At 36.9% G+C, this 21,530-nt stretch overlaps 1 protein-coding gene across 1 annotated transcript in view; it reads left to right on the top strand.

The window, feature by feature from the left end:
* Positions 1 to 1,523: 1,523 nt before the first annotated feature.
* LOC145979714 (chitin deacetylase 1) overlaps positions 1,524 to 21,530 on the top strand; it is a 72,486-nt gene continuing 52,479 nt past the window's right edge. Inside the window, exon 1 of the mRNA XM_083112688.1 lies at positions 1,524 to 1,701. Within this exon, the coding sequence (XP_082968814.1) occupies positions 1,647 to 1,701 (55 nt within the window). The 5' untranslated portion in view covers positions 1,524 to 1,646. The remainder of the gene's footprint in view (positions 1,702 to 21,530) is intronic.

Here is a 21,530-nt window from a genome sequence, read left to right as displayed (position 1 = left end):
TATTTTTGGGCGTTCATGGCTGCTCAGATTTATTTTCTCTTTGTTTTTCTTTGTATCTTCCTCTCTTTAATTGTATATCTTTGTAAATGCATAAAATGCATATTTTATAAAGGAAATCACAGATATTTTTTGTGCTTTGTTGAATTTTGCTACAACTATTCTTTGTTATGGTCTTAGTATACGTAAATAGTATTTAGTTCTACGGATTAAGAACTAAGGCTAATGGTCACAGGTTCGAACTCTGGGTGAGGCATACTGTCTTAATCTGTTTGTTTCTTCAGCTATTTCATCAATTTCCTATTCATCTTTATCGTCTCGATTGACTCATGAGGTACAAGAACGACGGAACAGTAGGAACAGTACACAGGGAATCAAACCCAGGACCTCAAAACCATTAAGCAAGATTTCCAGTGCGTAGTTGCTCGGATTTTACTCACTGTAGATCCAATCTATGTTAGCCTATCTCAAGGTAAGTGACGCTATTAAAACAAACGACCTTTTAAAAATAACTTGGTTTTTATTTAGGAGCCGCAGTGGTCTGGTCGGTAGGGTGTCTGACTGCCAGGCATCCGGGCTTGTTCCCGTATAAAGCGGTTCTGGGGCTCACCCAGTCTCAAATCAGTGGGTACCTGGAGCAACCCTGGGGGATAAAGACGGCCGGAGCGTGCTGCTGATCACATCACCTCCAAAATGGCCGAGATCGAGAATGTGTGGGGCCCTACCCACACATGTGTGCCTTCATGGCACGGTGCTGTATACACGGGAAAATTTACCTTACGTTTGATTAGATTTGATTTATGTTATTTAGCGTCGCTTTTCTGCCACTTTTGGCTAATCCTGGCGATGAGGATGACGGATGGTATGATGACATCGAAGAAGGAACACTCATACAGAACACCCGAGATTCATGATCCGTGACGTCTAAGGACGCTGTGCTAACCACTCCCCCACAGACGTCGGATTTTTAAAAATAGCATGTGATATTTATAGAAAGGATACAAGCCTTCCCCCTTCCCTTTTGCGAACGTCTAAAGGAACGAAAAATCTTGTTTTCGAACTCATTGTCCCGAAAAACATAACATGCTCTTCTTCCAGTTTGGCGCTGTTCCATCCACCTGTTGTAATCCCGAAGACCTCCTGCCCTGAAGAAATGGGTTATTAAACGCATGCTCTGTGACAGAGAACCGTTATAGCGGATTCCATCGAAAGTAAACTCCCAGCCAGACAGCTGGCGTCGCAGAGGAAGACGCAAGATCTTCGTGACCTCTTGCGCTCGTCTGACCTAACAGGCGTTAGCACGGTGCTGGATATATCCTCCGAGCAACCCGTGGAAAATTTTGCTTAAAAGTCCCCTTTGCCTCAATGTCAACGTATGTAGAAAGGTCACCGCCAGTCTTTTGAAGTAGCCATGCATCGGGCGAAGGATCCCGGAGGGGAAGTGCGCCGTGTGGAGGCAGCCATGATGGAAGACGTCATCGCCAACAGTTCTCCTCCTCCAATAAGAAGTCGAAGAGGAATGTCCTCGATAGCACATGGAAGTCGAATCTTGGAAGAAACAGTCGGCTATCTAGGGCAGGTATATAAGGCGTGCATAACTGCTGGCAACTTCCATAAGTGGTGAGAAGTGTAACTAAAGTAGTGAGACCATGAAGTGGTGTCAAGTTTTAGTTGTGCTAAACCTACTGGCGATATCAGCAATTGGTAAGTTCCACAAACTTATTTCCTATAGATATTAGAGCATAGATGAATGCTGGTGAAAGATTTAATTTGATTAATTATAGTTGTCCACATATTTGTTGGTGAAGTGAAAATGTGTCGTGCTTCAGAATGCATCGCAATACTTTTTTCCTCCATATTGTGATGATTACAGCTAATATTTCGCTTGCTTAAAACATAACATCAATATAATTGGTAACGTGTTATTTTACCACAAGTGCGCTTATAATGAACATATACTCATATTCTTGTGCCACGTAGTCCGTTCAGTTACCTTGTGCAGAAACGATGTTGCTTGACAGATAATGTACAATAAATGCATAAGAATGTATGTATGGATAATCTTTACATGTGCTACTCATTGTCATCCAGTTGCAAATAATTATAAATAGATGAGTTTTCGCTAGAATACGAGTTTGTAATGACAGTACAAACGTATTCTTTTACTCAAAAATTTACAACACATTTAACATTTTTCTACATTTATACGTATTCTACAAATACACAGAACAACTCGTGAAAACTTTTACGTACTGTTAGCGCCATCTACACGCAATATGTACACTAGAATAGTAATAATAATGTGTTCCTTAACATATTTTCCAGTTACCTTATTATTCAGCGTTATCCAATGAGATCAAACTGAAATTTAGTTAGTTATTAACAGGGTCGACGTTGGCAGGGAGACAAGGGGACGCGTTCCCCAATAATCCGGAAAAGAATATTGTATACGTGGAAGAAATTAGTGCATTTTACGTCAAGTTCCCTCCCTCTGAATATATCCCAGTGGTAACGACACTTATGGTTGTCATGTATGTTTTAAATATAACAGAAAATAAATTTATAGTTTAACGTCCTACATGTTCAAGGTTATCTATACGCACGTACTTCATTTTACGAACCAGTACAGGCCGTATATTTGTGTACCAATTGATTAAATGTGACGTTGCTGTTGGAGATGTTGCTCTTGTTATATTACTAAATAAATATATATTATTTACTTTGCCCTAGTTTTCTGGATCTGTAGGTTAATCGTGACGATGTAGATGAATGGTGCATTGAAGAAATGTGTGCAAGACCACTAGGAACAAAATACCCATGTTGATTGATTGGTTCGATTTTCTTCACCTTAATTTTTTTATGCGACTTTTGGCTATTGGCGGAGATGAGGATGAGGGATGTTCTGATGAAATTGGTGCTAACCACTCCGCCACGGAGGTCGAATCAAAATACCCATGTCTTACGTAGGATTTGAACCGAGGACTTCTGGTTTCCTAGTGCAATCTGCTAACCACTACGCCACTTACGTTGTCTCCATATGCATACTGTTTATATGTGTATATGTATATATATATATATATATATATATATTAATTATGAAACGATATTGTTTGCTGGAGGCCTGTCTTTATACTCTATGCACTGGACTAATCATGATTAATACCCGTTTTATTGCCCAATACTTGTTCAATACTAGTAACGGGGATATACAATTTACACAAGATATCCAGAGTTCGATTCCTACTGTGGAAGTAATCCAAGCAGCTGGGAATCGGTTATTTATCTACACACCCCTCACATCCGCTTAACACCCCCAAACTTTCCTCAACACCCTCTAAAATTCCTCACAAAGGCCCAATTTTGGCTCCAAATATACCCTTACACCCCCAAAAACACGACCTTACAGCCCCAAAATAAGAAATTCTGGATAAACCTTCGCTGGTAATAAATCTGGGTAATTATCTGAAAAAGAAGAACATGACCTGTACACGTGACTGTTTCGTTACTTAATAATGTACGGTTCCTATCCCGACCCATATTTACGCGATACATCATTTCTAATTCAATGCCAAAGCCATACTGCCCTTCATTCTTGTCTCCAAGTTACGACTTCAACACTAGAGGCGCTAGATGTTAACAAAGCATCGGTGAAACTCTCAGAGGGAGGGGCGACAGAAAGAAAGCTGGGTTGTGTTGCAAGTAACATTTTCTACAGGAGGCGGTTGCCTTTTTTTCCCTTTCTTTTTTTTGTTCATTTGAAAGCTGTCGCTGTAGATTACAGCATGGCAAAGTAAATGAGACAAGCGAGTCACCTGCACCCGTTCACTCAACCTGAAAGCGAGTCACTTGAACTTCTTGCTGCGAGCCAAATGCACGAACCGACAAATGAAAATCGCCTGCCCTCGGACGATTGAACACTTAACCGATATATAAACGTTTGTTCAGCTGCACGGGGTAATGGAAAAAACGTAATGGTAGGTTTGTTTTCAACTTGATGACGTTAAGGGAGTAGCAGGTCGGCCTTTTAGCATGTTTATTCAGTTCCCATGCTATTTTGGTTTGCTGGCAGGTAGGCGTTTTTCGAGTGTGATCATTTTCCAACAGCTTGTGTAACATTTGCTGAGCACATAATGTGATGATGATGGTTACGATGGAGGCTTTTTCGAATTTTGTTGGTCAATTGTTCGGTCGTTGATTGATTGATTTAGTTGGCGTTTTAAGTCCACTTTATGCACAGTAAGGCTAATCGGGACTGGACCTACAGTTTAATTGTTCGGTCGTCTATCTTTGTTTTTACAAATAAACAATTCCGTATTGTAATAAGCACCACGTTATCATGAGACCACCTAGGTGGCTAAGGTAGTTCATTCACGGTCTCGCCACAAAGCCGGCATTCGTGGAGCAATGTCCAGTGAGAGATGTTCCAAAGGTCCTAGGTTTGAATCCAAATTACCTGATTATGAGTACTGCGAGATTCGAAGCCAATATCTGAATGTAATAGGATCCGAATTTTGAATTCTCAAAGATTGGGATCGGCCCATCCTCAGTTTGAACGGGAATGTTTCTCCCGTTATCCATTTCATTCCTTCATTGTTCCTAATCAAATGAACGTTCCAAAGAGTGGGCAGGCATTTGTTGGATCTTATGAACTTGAAGAAGATTTTCGTCCGCTTGGTCGAACATCATGTCCCTGCACCAGCCTGACACCGGAATACACGTGCACTACACCGAGTGTCAAAAAGTGCATCGAACCAGACGGGACTAGTATGTATTTTTGCCTATTTAACTTTCGAATATTTTTTGAGTGCCTAATATTGGGAAATGATGAAAAATATTTTGATGTTTGTTAATTTTAGGGCCTATTTCCCTGCCTATTTTGAGAGCTTTTAGCGCCTATCAATTCTCGTCTCATTTTTCCTCATCATTGGGATTAATATAAGACGTTACCTAATGAAAATGTAAATCAGAATTATAATATAGTGTAATGTAGTGCAATTTGGTTCTTAAAGTAATAGGAGAGTCGAATGCTGGACTCATGATCTCTTCACTGACGGTCCGAGGCGAGGGTCCAGACATAGGTTTAGAAGTCGAGTGCACTCCACTGTGAGCTTTCTTCATCTAATCACCACTCACCTCCTGTGGTCGGACCGGTGCTCTCGGCACCTTCGAATGTGAGACTTTTTTGTTAACTACGCAACGCACTCGGTCACAGAATATGCTCGTATTGGTTGTAAAAGCTAGCTATAATTTCATTAGTGTTTTCCTTGTGTCAAATGACGTAGATCTGTAAATGAATTGTAATTTGCTAAATTTTATTTCGCCTCCAAGTGGAGTCACGTCAATAAGGATAACTTATTACTCATACAAGTAAATACTGTACCGTAATCAAGGGATCCTGTGTTCGAGATCCGCCGGTGGTGAGGTTCATACCCATTTTGATACTGATGGCCCAGTCACTATTAACCTGTCGGTGTTCACAAGGAACTTGAAACAAGACACACACTCAAAACTTTCCCTGTCCATTGTTCGACGTTTCCGTACAATTTACAATATTTTACCGTTAAAATTTAACAATGTGCCTCTTAATTTACAAAAACGGCTTTATCATGCATATAGATAAATAATTATTTATTGAAAAAATTATCGCTGTCCGTCATTATAACGTGAAAGTGATTTCAGTTAAAATTAAATGACAACTGAACCGATAATTGCCAGACCAAATCGAAGTTTACAATCCTAATGTGCAAAAACGTACTCTTTCGGAATGTTTTCAAACCCACATTTTCGCGTTACAAAAAAATTCCGACATGGTCTTAAATTCATTAAATTCTTATGTGGGAATTTCCACTAAACTTCTAAGCAGAGGTTTCTGGGTCACAAACTATATTAAAAATTTAGCGTACTTTATGTGAGCCTTAAAACTCTCTCTCCGTACACCTGATGTATTTGGATGGTATTTTCTTTATTCCATCCTATTTTTGAGCATCTAGCGATTGAAGAAAATATAATTAGCTTCTTCATTTTACACATTTAATTGGTGCAGGTCCACTCATAGAATAAACCATGATAAGTTTGAAACTCAATTTCAATTACCTTGGAAGTGATTACATTATCAACAATAAACATGGCAAAGGAATTCTAATTTTGTCTTAGCCCTTATTATCGTTAATGTACCGGCTCCATATCGGGTATCTAACAATTATCCAAAGGTTAGTTACAATGGTTCACTATTAGCAAGCAATGTTAATTAGACATTATTCACTGCCAAGTGCTTGTACTACTCACACCCAGTGTGGTTGGTATCTGAGAATTCTCCAGTGCGTATGGGGGTGGATTCTAGTAACTACCCTTGAAGCACTGGGATATATATAGTATACATATGTACATATATATATATATATATATATATATATATATATATATTATATATATAGTAGTTTTAATTTCCCCGAAGAGCCAAAAATTGACAAACAGGGGAATGCCAAAACCAGATATGGTGAATTTTCCTTATCCCCCTCCTTCAAGTATCACCCTGCTTACACCTATTCTAATTGTTCGAAAAAATAACTCTTCCCTCGTCTTAAGATGAAAACCTTTTTTTTATCGGTGATGAGGATCGAACCTACGTAAGGAATTGTTCACCTGAGAACCAAAAAGGTGGTCACTAGAGAAGTAGTATTAGAATAGGTGTAAACAGTAGATACACTAGACAATGTATAATGTTTCATTAATAGTGCATGCTAATAAATAGAGCTCGGATTTGTATGTAATTACATATTCTATTCCTGTCTACATACATACCTCGAAAAGGAAAATATTAACGAATTATATAACTTACATGATTTTGCATACGCTTTATATTACACATTTCTACATATTTGTCAGAATATTATATACTTAAAATATTTACAAATTTACTTTACATAAAACAACATATTTCGGTATTTTTTCCCCATCCTGATCCTTTTTCGTACATTTTTGATCCGAAACATGATCAAGAAAATTTGTAGCTCGTGTTATATCATATTTTCTAATCAATGATGTGTTTAGTGCTTACGGTCACCTAAAAATGACTGCCAAGTCGACAGACAAGCTGAAGATAAAATATATACGGGAACTGTTATTTATTGAAAGATAGCTTTTAGGTTTAGGCATAGAACCTAGAAACTTGTTATCGGTGGACAAGAAAGCTACTTTCCTGTACGTAGCGAGTTACACAATATGTTCCCTTGTACTAAAAGTACAAAAGTAGCTATGTATTTTCATTCGATTGTTCTTTCTGCAGATGCATTTTTTTACAATTTGCTTCGAAAGTTACAAAGAGCTCTCTTACATATTTACATATTTACATATTATTCAATAATTTGTGATGACAAAATTAGTTTCTTAAATAGGTACAATTGCTGTGCTTTTTTGAGTTTATAAATTTGATACAAATTTTAATTTGAACAACTTATATCCCTAAAATTATGTTGAATATTTTCAAATAAAATAAATATCTAGCAAAATGCTTAGATACTCGATTATTGTTAATATTGCATATTCTTTGATACTACATATTTAGCTACATTTTCTTTTGATAACACATATTTAGGTACATATTTTATCAATTATTGTTACATATTTATGTACATATTTGGAACTTTGATATACATAAAAATCCTGGGTCTACTAATAAAGAACCATTGTCACTAACATTTATAGATATAACTTAATTAATAGACATGAACTATTTCTGCCGGCCTTATAACCAACGGTTCCAGAGCAATGGAACTCGACGCGCTGGCTACGTACCACCCAACGAAGAGCCGCTGGAAGGTGCGCTTTGCGCCACGAAGTATATGTTCATGTGAACCAACATAAGGAAGGGAATTTATTGTGGTCAGAATTCACATCCCAATGCCGTTTCACCAAGTGTAAGCAATGGAGTGAAGAAAAAGCCTTATTTCCACCAATTCGTTCTACGGCTGCGAATTCCGCCATGAGCATCTGCACCATTCACTCGAGAAAGAGAAATCGCAGGAAGGAAAAGAATTACTTAAACCACAATGAACGGGGACGGGGCAGGAAGTATGAGCACGAATTATGGAATTATGTAATAAGGCCATAACTTTACACAGCAATTGTTTGATGAAAGTTTAGAATGTTTAGAATGCTTATGATGGCAGATTCGGAACCAAACGATGTTACCTATGCAAGGGTGCGAATTAAATAAGGGATTACCCCTCACCCAGCACATATACTGAAGGAAATATTCAAGTATTGATTTTACATCACCTTGCTATATAATTCGTGGGACTCCCTGATGGCACAGTGGTAGCGTCATCGCCTTGTAATCAAGGGGTCCCTGGTTCGATACTCGGTTGAGGCACATAGTGAAAGCTGTAGGTACAGTCCGGATTAGCCTCTCTGTGCATAAAGTGGACTCAAAACAACAACTATTCAATTCTATATAATTCGTGAGGTCATTTTTTTTTCTCAAAGTGACTTTTCTAAAGGCAGTTAGCATAATACTGTATAAGTTATTTCTCAGTTACTGATCAGAGAACTCGAAATACATGAAATGAACACTGGTGCACTTTCGATGCATCAGTTGTTACAGTTAAACGTTTGATATGATCGTGTCTAATCTTCACAATTGGTGCGAGTCAACATCTTTGTGTGAATTGACACATGTTGGGGTCATTTGTACACCTACTGGAAACATATATTTTTGGTACATTCTCTCTCGTTTTCATATAATTTTGATGGACTGGGATATTTGCTGCATCCCCTTTAGCACTCCCAAACCCACTGTACGTTTTCGATCTTCTACAGCAGTGGTTCTCAAACTGTGGTACGCGTACCCTCAGGTGGACATGAACGACTTGAAGGGAAATGTCGAGAATATCCACACGACAACATTTTTGCTGCACGTGCATAGAACAGACTTCATAACTTTAACGCTTAACAGGAAATAAGGCGAATTTTGTCACTGACACTCTTCTTTGTTTCACATGTTTTGAAATAAAATTCTCGTTCGAAATCTATAATAGACTAAATTTGGAGCCGAATCTCCAAGTGCACAACCAGACATGAAGAAACTCTGTCAGTTTATGCAGGCACATCCTTCTTACTAGAAACTCTGAGGATTCACAAAAACTCCAAAATTGTGCTTGACAGGTTGTTTACAAACTTATTTTTGTTATTTGCTTGTTTTTCAACAACTATGAAAAATAAAGTGTGAACGTATGAACACCTAATAATAGGAATAAACGTAGAATTCCAATGTTTATTTGTTTAGCATCTTTCCATATTTAGCCCGAAAGTCATTTTGTTCTATTGCAGAACAAGCCACTATTCGAAGAAAACCTATGGTGTGGGTACATTAGACCTTTAGTTACAACCAAAGGGTACAATAAGAAAAAAGTTTGAGAACCACTGCTCTAGAGCATCCATATCAAGAAACTATTCTCCATGCACTTCAATAACGAAGTTACTGTAAATGAAACCACGCGACTTCTGAGAATGGTTCCCTTCTTGTGTTTTAGTTCTGGTGTTATTTTTAATATATTGGTCGTTGCTGTATAGCTCATAATATAAGTTTCCGCAAATTCAAAATAGCATCTGCCAGCTGCCAATCGAACAACCAATAGAATTCCTCAGCGTTCTTACAACAGGCAGAATATAAATTTTACTGCGAAATTAGCTGCAGGTTATTTCTTCGATATATTTTTTCTGAAAATTTTTAAATAGTTCTTAGTATCCAATACTTTTTCGAAGATTTTTGAGCAAATGAGTTTTCGATTTTCCTACAAAATGGGTAATTTAAGTGGGAGCTTGCCAGCTAATCAATAGACCACAAGAAGATTGCCAGACACAGTCCACTTCTTTCTTCATTAATACACTTTGATTGTTGCTTTGCTGTGAACACATATGGATTATATTATAGCAATTTGTTATAACTACTACTATTTGCATTTAGAACAATATCTAGTAACAATATAGCAATGACAGTGTTTAGTGAACGTGGCGGATTGGTTAGACTGCAACGTGCTACAAAAGTAGAAGTTTGGCTTCGATTCCAAAATAGCTCATGTTTTTTTCCATCATATGTCATCAATTAATCATTCGTCATCATCGTTCCGATTAATTTAATGATGCTTAAGCGGCTAAAATAAGCAACCAATACAACCCAACAAGGATTAAATTATAGATGTATCAAGTGGCATTAATTAGTAAAACTACAAATGTAACTGCAAAATTCAAAATTGTGCTGTAACTCTGGCACCAAACATCTTCATCGTCATCATTAACGTGGGGAGACAGTGTGGTATCATCATTAATTCTTCTTAAGTTCCTGATTCAACAGATATTCCCCTCCCATACACAGCAAAGTGCGACTTGAAATTTCATCTCTCACAGAAACAGTTTTTATTAACTATTTAGGATTTCTTCCAGATGGTTCAAGTGAATATTCATGTGGTTTGCTTTCGCTCTTGTCTAGATAGTTGTAGTAGTTTCATTGTGCAGTAAGCCTGTTTTCTTTCCACAGATCTCTAGGCAACAGTAAAACCAAACCACATCAAGATTTGATTGAATTTATTCTAGATGGAATCATCAACAGATGTAATTTTTTTTAGATTTGTGAAATAGTGCTAAGTGCTCGAAGTGAAGGTGAAATTTATGCAAAGCAACCCCCAAGCTGTCCCATTGTCCCCATAGTAAACCATAGGAGCATCCCCCCAGCTAACCTCAAACATCCCCCTCCTAACGCTTTCTTCGAGCACTGGTCGCGCTGGATTTTGAAAAAGATAAATTTCGGAAAAGAAAACTTTTGTGAGGTGTGATAAAGAACCACAGCACCTTAAATAACCCTTTTTACGTAAAATTAAAAATGGTAATAAATACTTCGTCACAGATTACACAGCCCCTGCATTTTGAGAAAAAAATTCGGATGATTTCAAATCAATAGGTGATTCTGAAAGTATTTTGAATACTGATCACGAAAATGGCATCCATTGTTTCGCATCACATCAGGATTTTTCACAATTTCACAATCAAAATTATCATATAGGTTGTTTCCAAATCAATAAGTGATTCTGGAAGTATTTTGAATGCTGATGACGGATATGACATAAATTCTTCCCATCACGTCAGGATTTTCCCTCTGGATCAGGATTTTTTCCACGTCACTTAGTTCAAACAACCCACATTATAACATTAAGTTCTGAACATTTTGTGAACACAATTTTTATGAGGGATTTCGAAAATAAAACTTACGTAATCAAAGTTTACAATTTTCATGTCAATGTGTGTTGTGAAGATAGAAGTTGGATTAAATCATTAGTGTTCCATGTTCATTTACAGTTCAAAATTAGAGGATTTGTATTGTAGAAAACCAATATTTTACCATCATCTAAACAGAGCCATCTATTGAGGAAATGATGCTTGATTGATTGATTTAGTGATTTAAGTCCACTTTATGCACAGTACGGCTAATCGGGACTGGACCTACAGTTTAAAGTGGGATCCGAACCACTTGTGCCTCCACCGGGTATCAAGAGGAAATTATGAAACTACACATTTTACTGTGAAATTAAGGCAGCTAATATATATTGCTATTTTCGGATCAAAAAACTACACGTGATGAGTAAAAATGGATTTCATTTTTGGAATCAGCATGCTGAAATTATTCTGAGACAACAGTCATTTGTGAGTCATCCAAATTCATGCAGGCCGGCGTTATCCTCATTATCGTAATAATGATTACATCACATTCCAGCAATGATATAAGTATACATAATCTGACACAATTACTGTATTCATCAACAGTGTCTAATAGCTAAATAACATTCTCCATTGAAACTTCTTTCTTCAAAGAATCTCCTACCGTGGCAATGCACATACTTGCACGCCATCAGCATTCTACTGGGTACACATAATTAAAACCTTAATTGATGCAGGAGAGGAATTTCTGACTGGTTTGGCACGCGTTTCGTAACTGCTACGAAGTATCACAAATGCAATTAGGAGCCACGTGTTACGGGCAATTTGACCCGCATACGAAGACCACAGACGATGCTCTCTCCACGGTGTTTCGACTACAAGAATTTCCTCCAATCCATTCCTTCATTTCCATCCACTTTCATTCCGCTCTACATGCTGGAATTCGATCAGGGTTACGGAAATGTAACATTGTTAAGAACTGGCTGTGCGTGCACAAAATTATTTTATCCATTGTTAACAATAATTTGATGGAAGTTCTGGATGCAGTATGATGAGGAACTCTATCGGAGGCATGGAAATATGACATCGCTACGAAATGGCAGGGATGCAAAACTCAAAACTCAATTGTTATATTATTATTTGATCGACCTTTTGCACCCATTAATATGAGACCAGAGTCCCCAACTTAAAATAAAGTTTGGGTGGGGCAAGGTTCGGTATATATTCAGAATACCGGAAGTATCTCCGATTAATTTCAAATTCGGCATACTCACTAATTTTGGCCTCGTAATCACGAATCTGCAGTTAAAAATTAGCGGTCACGTCTAGAAATTGCAAAATAAGCTTGTCAATTACCGCTATGCAATAACATGGAAACCATGTTTCTGATATGTTTCCTTTCCGCACAACAGTCTTGCTACCGTAGTCATTACACAACGTTGCTCAAGTGTTGTGCAATAATTGAGACCCATTGCATGGAGCGTTCATTTGCATGTGAGAAAATGGCGTCTTGCGTAAAGTTGAAAAATATGTTTACCCCACGAACCATTCACGGTAAGGTTAGGTTAGGCAAGCGTAGTAAAAATTAATGGTGATCGTAAACATAGTTTTGTAACGCTAATCATTGCAAAAAATAGTTGTTTTCTTCATAAATCAATGGTGTTTACTCCGTTCACGGACCCACTTATTTCGACTTATTTCGCAATTTCTAGACGTAACCGCCAAATTTTAACTACAGATTCGTGATTACGAGGCCAAAATTAGTGAATATCCCGAATTTGAAAGCAATTGGAGATACTGTATTCTGTATTTGCTCGCAAGGTTCACATAAAAAATATTTTATGTATATAAATATACATCCGTATAGAACACCAATTTAGAAAATTAAATAAAAAATAGGAAAAATATCATAAAAACAGTTATATTTCACAAATATGTAAGCAGTAACATCTCCCATTTACGTATGAAAGACAATGTCAGGCATATGTCCACCCCTACTGAGTCTGCATGCATTTATACGCTCCACAAAATTACACCCTGTGTTTTCTTGTTTGTGTAAGAGTCATTGTCAGCCATTCCTGGTCACCTTTGACACTGAACCAGTTGACTGCATTAGTCTGCGAACTGTAGACTCGTTAGGTGTTTTATTCCATCCGAAAATCGTACGAAGTTTTCGCTGTGTGTGCGTTGCACTTTCACCACTTTGGTAAAATGTCTTCACAATGAGAACACGTTGCTCAATCGTAAACTGTTTCATATCGTAACCACAACAAACGAGTCAAAACAATTGAGGCTACATTAATCGGCATGACAACAGATACCAACATTGGTAAGAACAGGTCTACCAACCTCGAAACAAAACAATAGCACTCGATTCATATTCAGCGTCCTACAGGGAACACCCTTTGTATAATAACTGTCCCTCCACGTGAATTATGGGGGAACAGAAAGTGCCTTGCCATCCTGCTCCCCGAAGTCTGTGCCTATGTATGAGACACAATAATTAATAAATGATTGGGTAATCACAGGAAACACTTTCCTCCATACTTCGATTATTGGTTGCATGTAGCATTGTTAGATAACCCAATAGAGGTAGAGAATGCATTATTAAGATTTGTATATTTTTATCAAAATAAGGTGGTTGTTTCATTTTAGCAAGTTTTTCGAAGATAGCACTATTCTCTTTCTACAAAGTAATTAACGATAAAATATACATTTCTTCAATATATTTGTAGACGTTACATTCTATTCCCTTTCAAGACGCGCGCATCTCTTTCAACGAATTTGCAACTGAAAATATTCATATTTTTTATAATATTCGTACAATTTTTTTAAAAAATATTACTGAAACATTTTAGTGAAAATATTGTAAAAATGGTACGCAATTAGAGCACTATAACTGCCCTGTTGGATTCTATAGATAAATAAACAAAACATTGTATTTTTGTGCATTAAGCATACAAACATACGTTGATTTTGTAAGACGCTATTAATCATAGGTACTTACTTCTATGTACTTACTTTACGGGGACAAAGCACTTTCTGCAGACGAAAAGCATTTAAATGTAGCAGATATTATGTATATTTACAAATTTTAAAAAATGTTAATAGTTTTTCCACCAGCATCCGTAGCGGAGTGGTTAGCACACGACGTCAGAGGTACCAGGTTCGAATCCTAGCCTGATCATGGCTGTTTGTATGTCCCTCGTTAATTTAATGATATCATCATTCATCCTCATCTTCGCGATTAGCCAAAAGTGGCAGAAAAGCGAAGTAAAGTAAACCAAATCAATCAATCAATTAATGTTCTTCCCCCTACACACACATACAAATTTATCTTAAGTTTGCGCTACTGCTACAAACAACTATGGAATTCTTTTAATGAAGGGAAAAATAGACTGGTGTAGTGTAGTTTTAAAATACAAATAGTATATCAAAATTATTACTTAATGTGAATTAGTACGAGTTGACATGAACTTTGGTAGAGTCAAAACAAAACATACAACTACTTCACGCTGGCCCTCGACGATCATAAGATACTTAGAGTACTTTAGTGTTTAGCTACTTCTAAATCCTCCAATATATTTCGTAAATTAAAAGACTATCGCCATAATCATAACTGAAAATATGGGATGAATCTAATCTTTAGCAAATGTGCTCTGTAAGGGAGCGATTGAGTACACAGAAAATACTAAATGCATCAGACCAAGTTGATGCATCTTTTGAGCAACGATTCACACTATTAAACGTGAAATTTTGGCTTCTTTGAAACTATCGTGCATAACTTCTAAATTGATACGTGTACCACACGCTAGAACAGCTAAAAATAATACTCTTTGGTGAAGTTTTCTGCGTATTTTGATGTACCAAAATTGCATTATTTGGAGTTTTTTTACTTTACCGAGCACATACTTTTGTCCGTTAACACATTGCGGGTTCTGTGTGTAATCGTTAACAGGAATTCTTGGTCCGTAGAGACAGGCTTTACACATCGCTGTGTTTAACAGGAGATTAGAATTTCCATTTGTTGGGTCAGTGCATCAGTTAGCTAGATAATCTGTACTGGGATAGTAAGCTAGACCAAATCTTCTCCGTTTCCAAAATCCTTTGTTGTAGACTGTTAAAAATATTCATGCAAAAAATTATTATGCGTATTCAACTTAAACACATGGACAATGCAAGAAAATAAGATGAAACAATCGTGACCTTTTGTTAAAGGCAACTTCTCAGTAACTAAAGATTATGGTTAAGCGAATCAGTAATGGTTTCGATTAGCATTGACAACAGCAGGTTGGATGGGAGACAGGTTGGAAAGTGGGTCATGCGTGCACATTGGAAAAAAACAGCAACTGCATTTCCCAAAGTTTTGAAACGATGTGTTTAAAGTCCGCTATCTTGGAATCTCTTGCCTGACTTTTGTCTACCAGCAGTTTTCTTACATAGCTAGTACTTACTCATCACAAGCTGATCTCCTTGGCGGAGTGGTTAGCACAGCGCGCTACGGCGCTAGGGATCCATGGTTCGAATCCCGGCCTGGGCATATAGGTGTTCTCTGTGAGTGTCCCTTCATCAGTTTCATCATATCATTATTCATCTTCGCGATTAACCAAAAATGGCAAAATGCGAAGTAAAATAAACCAAATCGATCATATTATGTCATAACTGAACCTACCGATTAGCAATGTCATTCGATAATGAAGCTGCGTCTTTTGTTAAAACTGAAGTTAACTGTAACATGTGTGTCTCTCTACGTGCGCACGAAATTTTTCTACTAAGAGCTGCAAACTTCTCCCTGCTTGCCTGCTAGGCATTATTATAAAAGTTCACCCAGAGACATTTTTAAATTAATTAAACCAGATTCAAGTAACTTCTTTACATGAATAATGAGATAAAGCGTTATTCCTTGATTTTTTATTTTATCACCAGTATTTTAACATCATATTCTCATGTAACCATTTGCATTGTCATAGACTTATTCAGTCTATGTAAGTAAGTTGACTTATGCAAGAGAAAGGAAAGTACGCTTAATTTTGCAATGAATGCATCAGCACATACTTCATTAGGTCTTGTAAAACATAAAAGGCAAAGCTTTTAGAACTAAACACAGTCATCAGGACCTTTTTCCGGGCGTTTTTGCTTTTTGGTATCCTCTCACGATGCATTAAGGTCAGAAGGTACGTTATCGTGAGGATCTGCCTGTGTTTCAAAAGCCACGAAGACGAAAAGAGGCTTGTTTGTCCTTGTGCTTCATATGCGCATCTACGTCTCGACAACAATCCCATTGCAGCTGCTATTTTTTGCCGGTTAAAGAAGCTAGAATCTCCCGTAGTCCTCCTGTTTGCCACTTCGCTCTGCTCAAAAGCAAATACCGTAGACTTTCTGAAAGTTCTCCATCGTCGAAATGAAAGTGGGAAAGATGTATTCAGGACACACAGTCGGAAGACTTTCTCCAACGTCTTTCGACCTTCTCGCTCTTGTCCTCAGCGTGTTTGTGTGTCATAATTCTTAAAGCATTCCACGTATGCACATGCCCAGACCAAAGAAGCCACAGGCTGTAGCTTCGGGTAATACTCGAGAATTCTTCACGATTCCATTTTCCGTTTTGCCTCAGGATACCACAAGCCGCTGCGGCTTCTGCTTGCGTGTGTGTGTGTTGCACATAACGGTGCATTCCCGTTTCATAACGTCTTCACCTTCACAGAATTGCATCACAGGGAAGAGGTGTGCAGTTGTCTTTGGCATTTGCTTCAGAAGCTTCGTACATGCTTTTTTACCATTCTGGATTGCCTCTCGAGCCGGTTATTTGTGTTGCAAGGGTATTTAGCGTGTGTGGTTTCACGCAAGGTACTATGTTGTGATGAAGTGAAAGTTCGATTCAAACAGGCTTCTCTTTCTAACCAGCGGATCTGCTTATATACACTCCCAAGACACTTTGGCATTACCGACAATGCAGCAATAATATAATAGCAGGAGATTTGTCCACGGCTATTCTTGTTGTTTTTGGCTTCCTCTTCTCAAGGCTCAAGCTAAACTTGTCCTCTGCTTATTTGGGTTTTATTATTTTTTTGTTGACATTCTTGTGGAAAGCGGAGTGAATGATGACGTTCATGAACACTTTGATTATTAATATATTTGTCGACCACTGTACATAACTAATTGGGAAGAATTTGACGCAAATTGTTTCTTGCATATTATAATATTGTAAGAGGTTTCCTATTAGACACTATAATGCTATCTTCAAGCACTGTAGTCTGACAGCGTGCTATCCCCTTGGAATCAAGGTATTCCAGGTTCGATCCCCAGTGGAGGCACAGTGCACAATATTTCGGAGTCCACTGTCCAGTCTCAATTACCTTATCTGAGTATTAAGGCTTTGACCTTAAGCATAGTTCTTACTGCAGTGCAAAATCCTCTATAACACCAATCCAGGGTTACCCTAGCACCAAGATTATGCACAAAGTCATGAACACATTTTCCTGAAAATTTGTGTAATTTTTTGCTGTTCAACCAAGGAATCATACGTTAGATTAAATCAAATTTTGTTGATATTGATTTGAATCAGTATTATTTCAGCTTACTGAAATTGTTTACAAATTATCTACATAAAAGTTAGAAAATACAACTGCCTGTCTTCTTCTTCTTTTAATTGTCGACTGTCAACAAACGTACTTATCTAACTTAAAAAAGTAAATGGCAAGTTACATGACAGACTTGTTTTTATAATTATAAAAAGATAAACTCTGGTTAGGTTTGGAGACGAAATCCCGACTACTCTACTAACTTTTTTGGAAGGATCGCACATTACATTTCATCAGCCTGAAAGACAGACTCAGGTCTTGGATTCCCTTAGTTACTGCAGTGAATGCTGAAATAGTACCTTGAATGAAGAGCATGGACGCTTGTTTCCACTTGCCAGTTTCTATGGAGTGGCTGTTAGCGCAACAAATGGTATCCTAATTTCGAATCCTGAGTAAGGCATTAATGTTTCGTTGTGTTTTTCTCTTATCTCTTTAAACAGTTCACCATTTACCCTCAAATGGTGATTAATTTAGAGACAGCGTATGGATGAAATATTTTTCTTTGAGAGGGGAAATTCTGCTTTCTTCTTTCAGTCAGACAAACGCATATCATTCACATAATTATTATCGCCTTTATTTGAATCAACATACAGGTTGTTATTTGGATTCTAATTACGCACATAATACAAGAAACAGTGCCACTAGTACATAAGAAATACAAACTAACGTAAAAACTACACTTGTATTATTATTATTATTATTAAAGTTATTGGTTTTAATATACATACTTAAATCTAACATTATGAAGCAATCCCAGACTGACATTTTATTTATTATTGACTTGGCTAAATCCTTTGATAATGTCAGTCATCGTATATTAATTTATAAACTCGGCCAAATGGGATTATCACCACGATTTCTGAAATGGTTTTCCAACTTTATAGTAAATAGAGCTTTCTCTGTTAAGACTGGTGAAACAATTTCCTGTAAAAAATAAATATTTTGTGGAGTACCTAAAGGGTCGCCACTTGGCCCAATTCTGTTCGCTGCTTTTATCAATGATGTTACATTATGTTTTAAATCTAGCACATGTTTACTATATGCAGATGATATAAACATTTTTAAGAGTATTTTAACAAATAACGATGTCGCTCAACTTCGGGCTGATCTCGATAGAATGACATATTGGTGCAAGATTAATGACATGGAAATTAACTTGAAAAAGTGTAAAGTTTTAAGAAGTAGCCTACTAAGAAAGTGCATTACATAGTCTCCAACTATTATATTTATCAAAATAAAATCCAAGTGTGCGACAGTCATAAAGACTTAGGAATATTAATAGACTCCTCTCTCATATCTGATGAGCACATTTCAGAAATTTGCAAATGAGCAAAGAAGATGATTGGTTATATATTTTTCTCATGGAAAGTTTTTCAAAGAGAAGATACCTTAATATAAAACGATCGTTCGTTCTATTCTTGAATATGCTAATGAATTATGGTTTCTGACAGCCACCAGTCACCTTTAAAAAGTTGAATCAGTTCAAAATTTTTACCAGGTTATTATGCCAAAAGTTTAAAAAAAAATATTATGACCTACATTATTCTGAATGGTAAGCACAGTTGAATATGTTCATCTTAGGAGAAAGAAGAAAAAATTTGTACAGAATATCTTAACTTTCCAATCAGACAGTAAATACTTTTTAAATAAGATATTTTATAAAATTCGCAGATATTCCTAAAGGAATATCTCAATTCTTACATGTCTAAATAAGGCCAGAGGTTTAATAGCCGAACTTGTTGAAACCTACAATTTGAATTTGTGATGATGTATTCAATTCTGTAATTTTGTATGACCAATTTTGAAATAGTTATGTGCCTGGTTGTCAAATCGTGCTCATCACTTAAATAAATATTATATATAATAATCCCCTTTTATTTGAAGCACACTTAAACGAAATTTGTAAAAGAAAGCTATAACATTAGCCGTACCAGATTTTATATTTTTTAATTGTACTTGTTTTAAGAAATTGGAAACTTTCTGGTTTTAATGTCACAATGGTATATCCAATACTTGGATAGAGTCGATTCAAAAACTATTTGGACATTAATGTGCATAAGTACTCAAAAGTTGTTACGCAACATGTAAATAGAAGGAGCTGTTTGAAACTCTTTAGTTACAAAACTCTCTATTTAAGAAGGAGTAAAAACAATAAGTATAGAAATGCTCTCACCGAAGACTGATGGTGACTATTCCTTGAGAGTTACTGCTTGTAATGTTACTAATTATAGGACTAGACAGATAAGTAATTGTGGTGATGAACTGATAGAGACTAATATATAATAATATGATGATATGTAATGAACTATAGAAACATTTGCCATAGTGCTGTGTCTGGCCATTGTTGTGCTCAGCACAGTATTATTGTATAAAACACATAAAACATTATCGTATTTCTCTCTTGATAAGCTAGATACCAGTTCAACGATAGATGTAACAACAATGTTTGTGGTAGTGACGAAAGCACGAAAACGCACTTGTTTCATGAACAAGTTCACATTCACGAAATATTTGTGTTACAAATGTGACTATCGTATTGTTGATGGGGTGGGGTATAAAATCGTCCTAGACAAGGATGAAAATCCGTGGCGGCGATTAGGGGGGCGAGGGGGGCAGTTGGCCCCACTTTTTGCCACTTTTGCCCCCGTGCTATGCTAAAACTTATCTGCAAAGGGAAACGGGAAATCTTACTTTCTCAATCTGAAGAAAGAGTGTTATAGTTACAATAAATGTAATGGTTCTGGGAAAAATAAATCTATCTTACATATCACTATGTAAATCCAGAAATTTCTTAAAATCAAGAAGAATGAGAAACTGGAAATTTCGAACATATTTTGTTTATTCTCTTTTATCACTGTTATAGCGTTCGTTATATATTCAATCACGAATCCTTTTTATGTCGAATTGTATTCTCTTCACATCATATTCAATGACAATTATTGCCATAATTCTCGTGTGTACATTTTGAAGTACTTCTCTTTCGGTTATTGTATGGTTATTTATCTCTCGAGTTATTTGCAAAGATGATTGATGAAATAATGGAATTAATGATGAGACAAACACAATGATCTCTCCAGTCTTACCCAGTGTTAGAAGTGGAATCTCAGGGTTCATAATCCATTGCGCTGGAGTACTCAGTTATGGATGCTGGCATTTCTTCGTGTAATTTAGAAAGCATACTTGAAAGTAATTTTAGATTCTTGCATAACTTACATCCTAAATCCAAAGTGTTGATGGGCTCTAAATATTTTTGTTAATATTTCAAATGTGGGACTTGTCTGATAACGAGTCCTTTGTAATGCGGGACCTAAGGCCCTAAGGCCCTTCTCCTCCGCAAGGCAGATGTACAGAACTCGAAATGCGTCAAATAAAGGTTGGGGTTTTTTTTTATTTTTTTTTTTTGGAGCACCACTTGACACGGTTAATTTTGGTTACTTTGAAATGATCGTGTCTAATTCGTCTAAACTGTGTTGCTGGAGTCAACATACGCAGTCCGACAGTTAAGTAATGAGACTGATTTTATATTGTCCCTCGTGTGCATTCTATCTGTGAAGTAACGCGTTCATGATGTAGCGTGTTCCATAATCCACAACGTGGCAACACCTCATGAACTTGCGATGGGAATTATGCCGCCATCAAGGAGGTGCAAGGAGGTCGTCACGTAATATGCAGAGCAAGCAGCGAATGAACATCAGGTTTCATGAAATACATTCTGAAAACTACTTGCGGGAATAAACATTTCTTGAA

Source organism: Lepisma saccharinum, chromosome 26, assembly GCF_977018435.1.
Source record: "Lepisma saccharinum chromosome 26, izLepSacc3.1, whole genome shotgun sequence".
In the NCBI taxonomy this organism is placed as follows: domain Eukaryota; kingdom Metazoa; phylum Arthropoda; class Insecta; order Zygentoma; family Lepismatidae; genus Lepisma; species Lepisma saccharinum.
The sequence above is the reverse complement of the archived record's forward strand: the minus strand, read 5'-3'. Positions and strand labels throughout refer to the sequence as shown.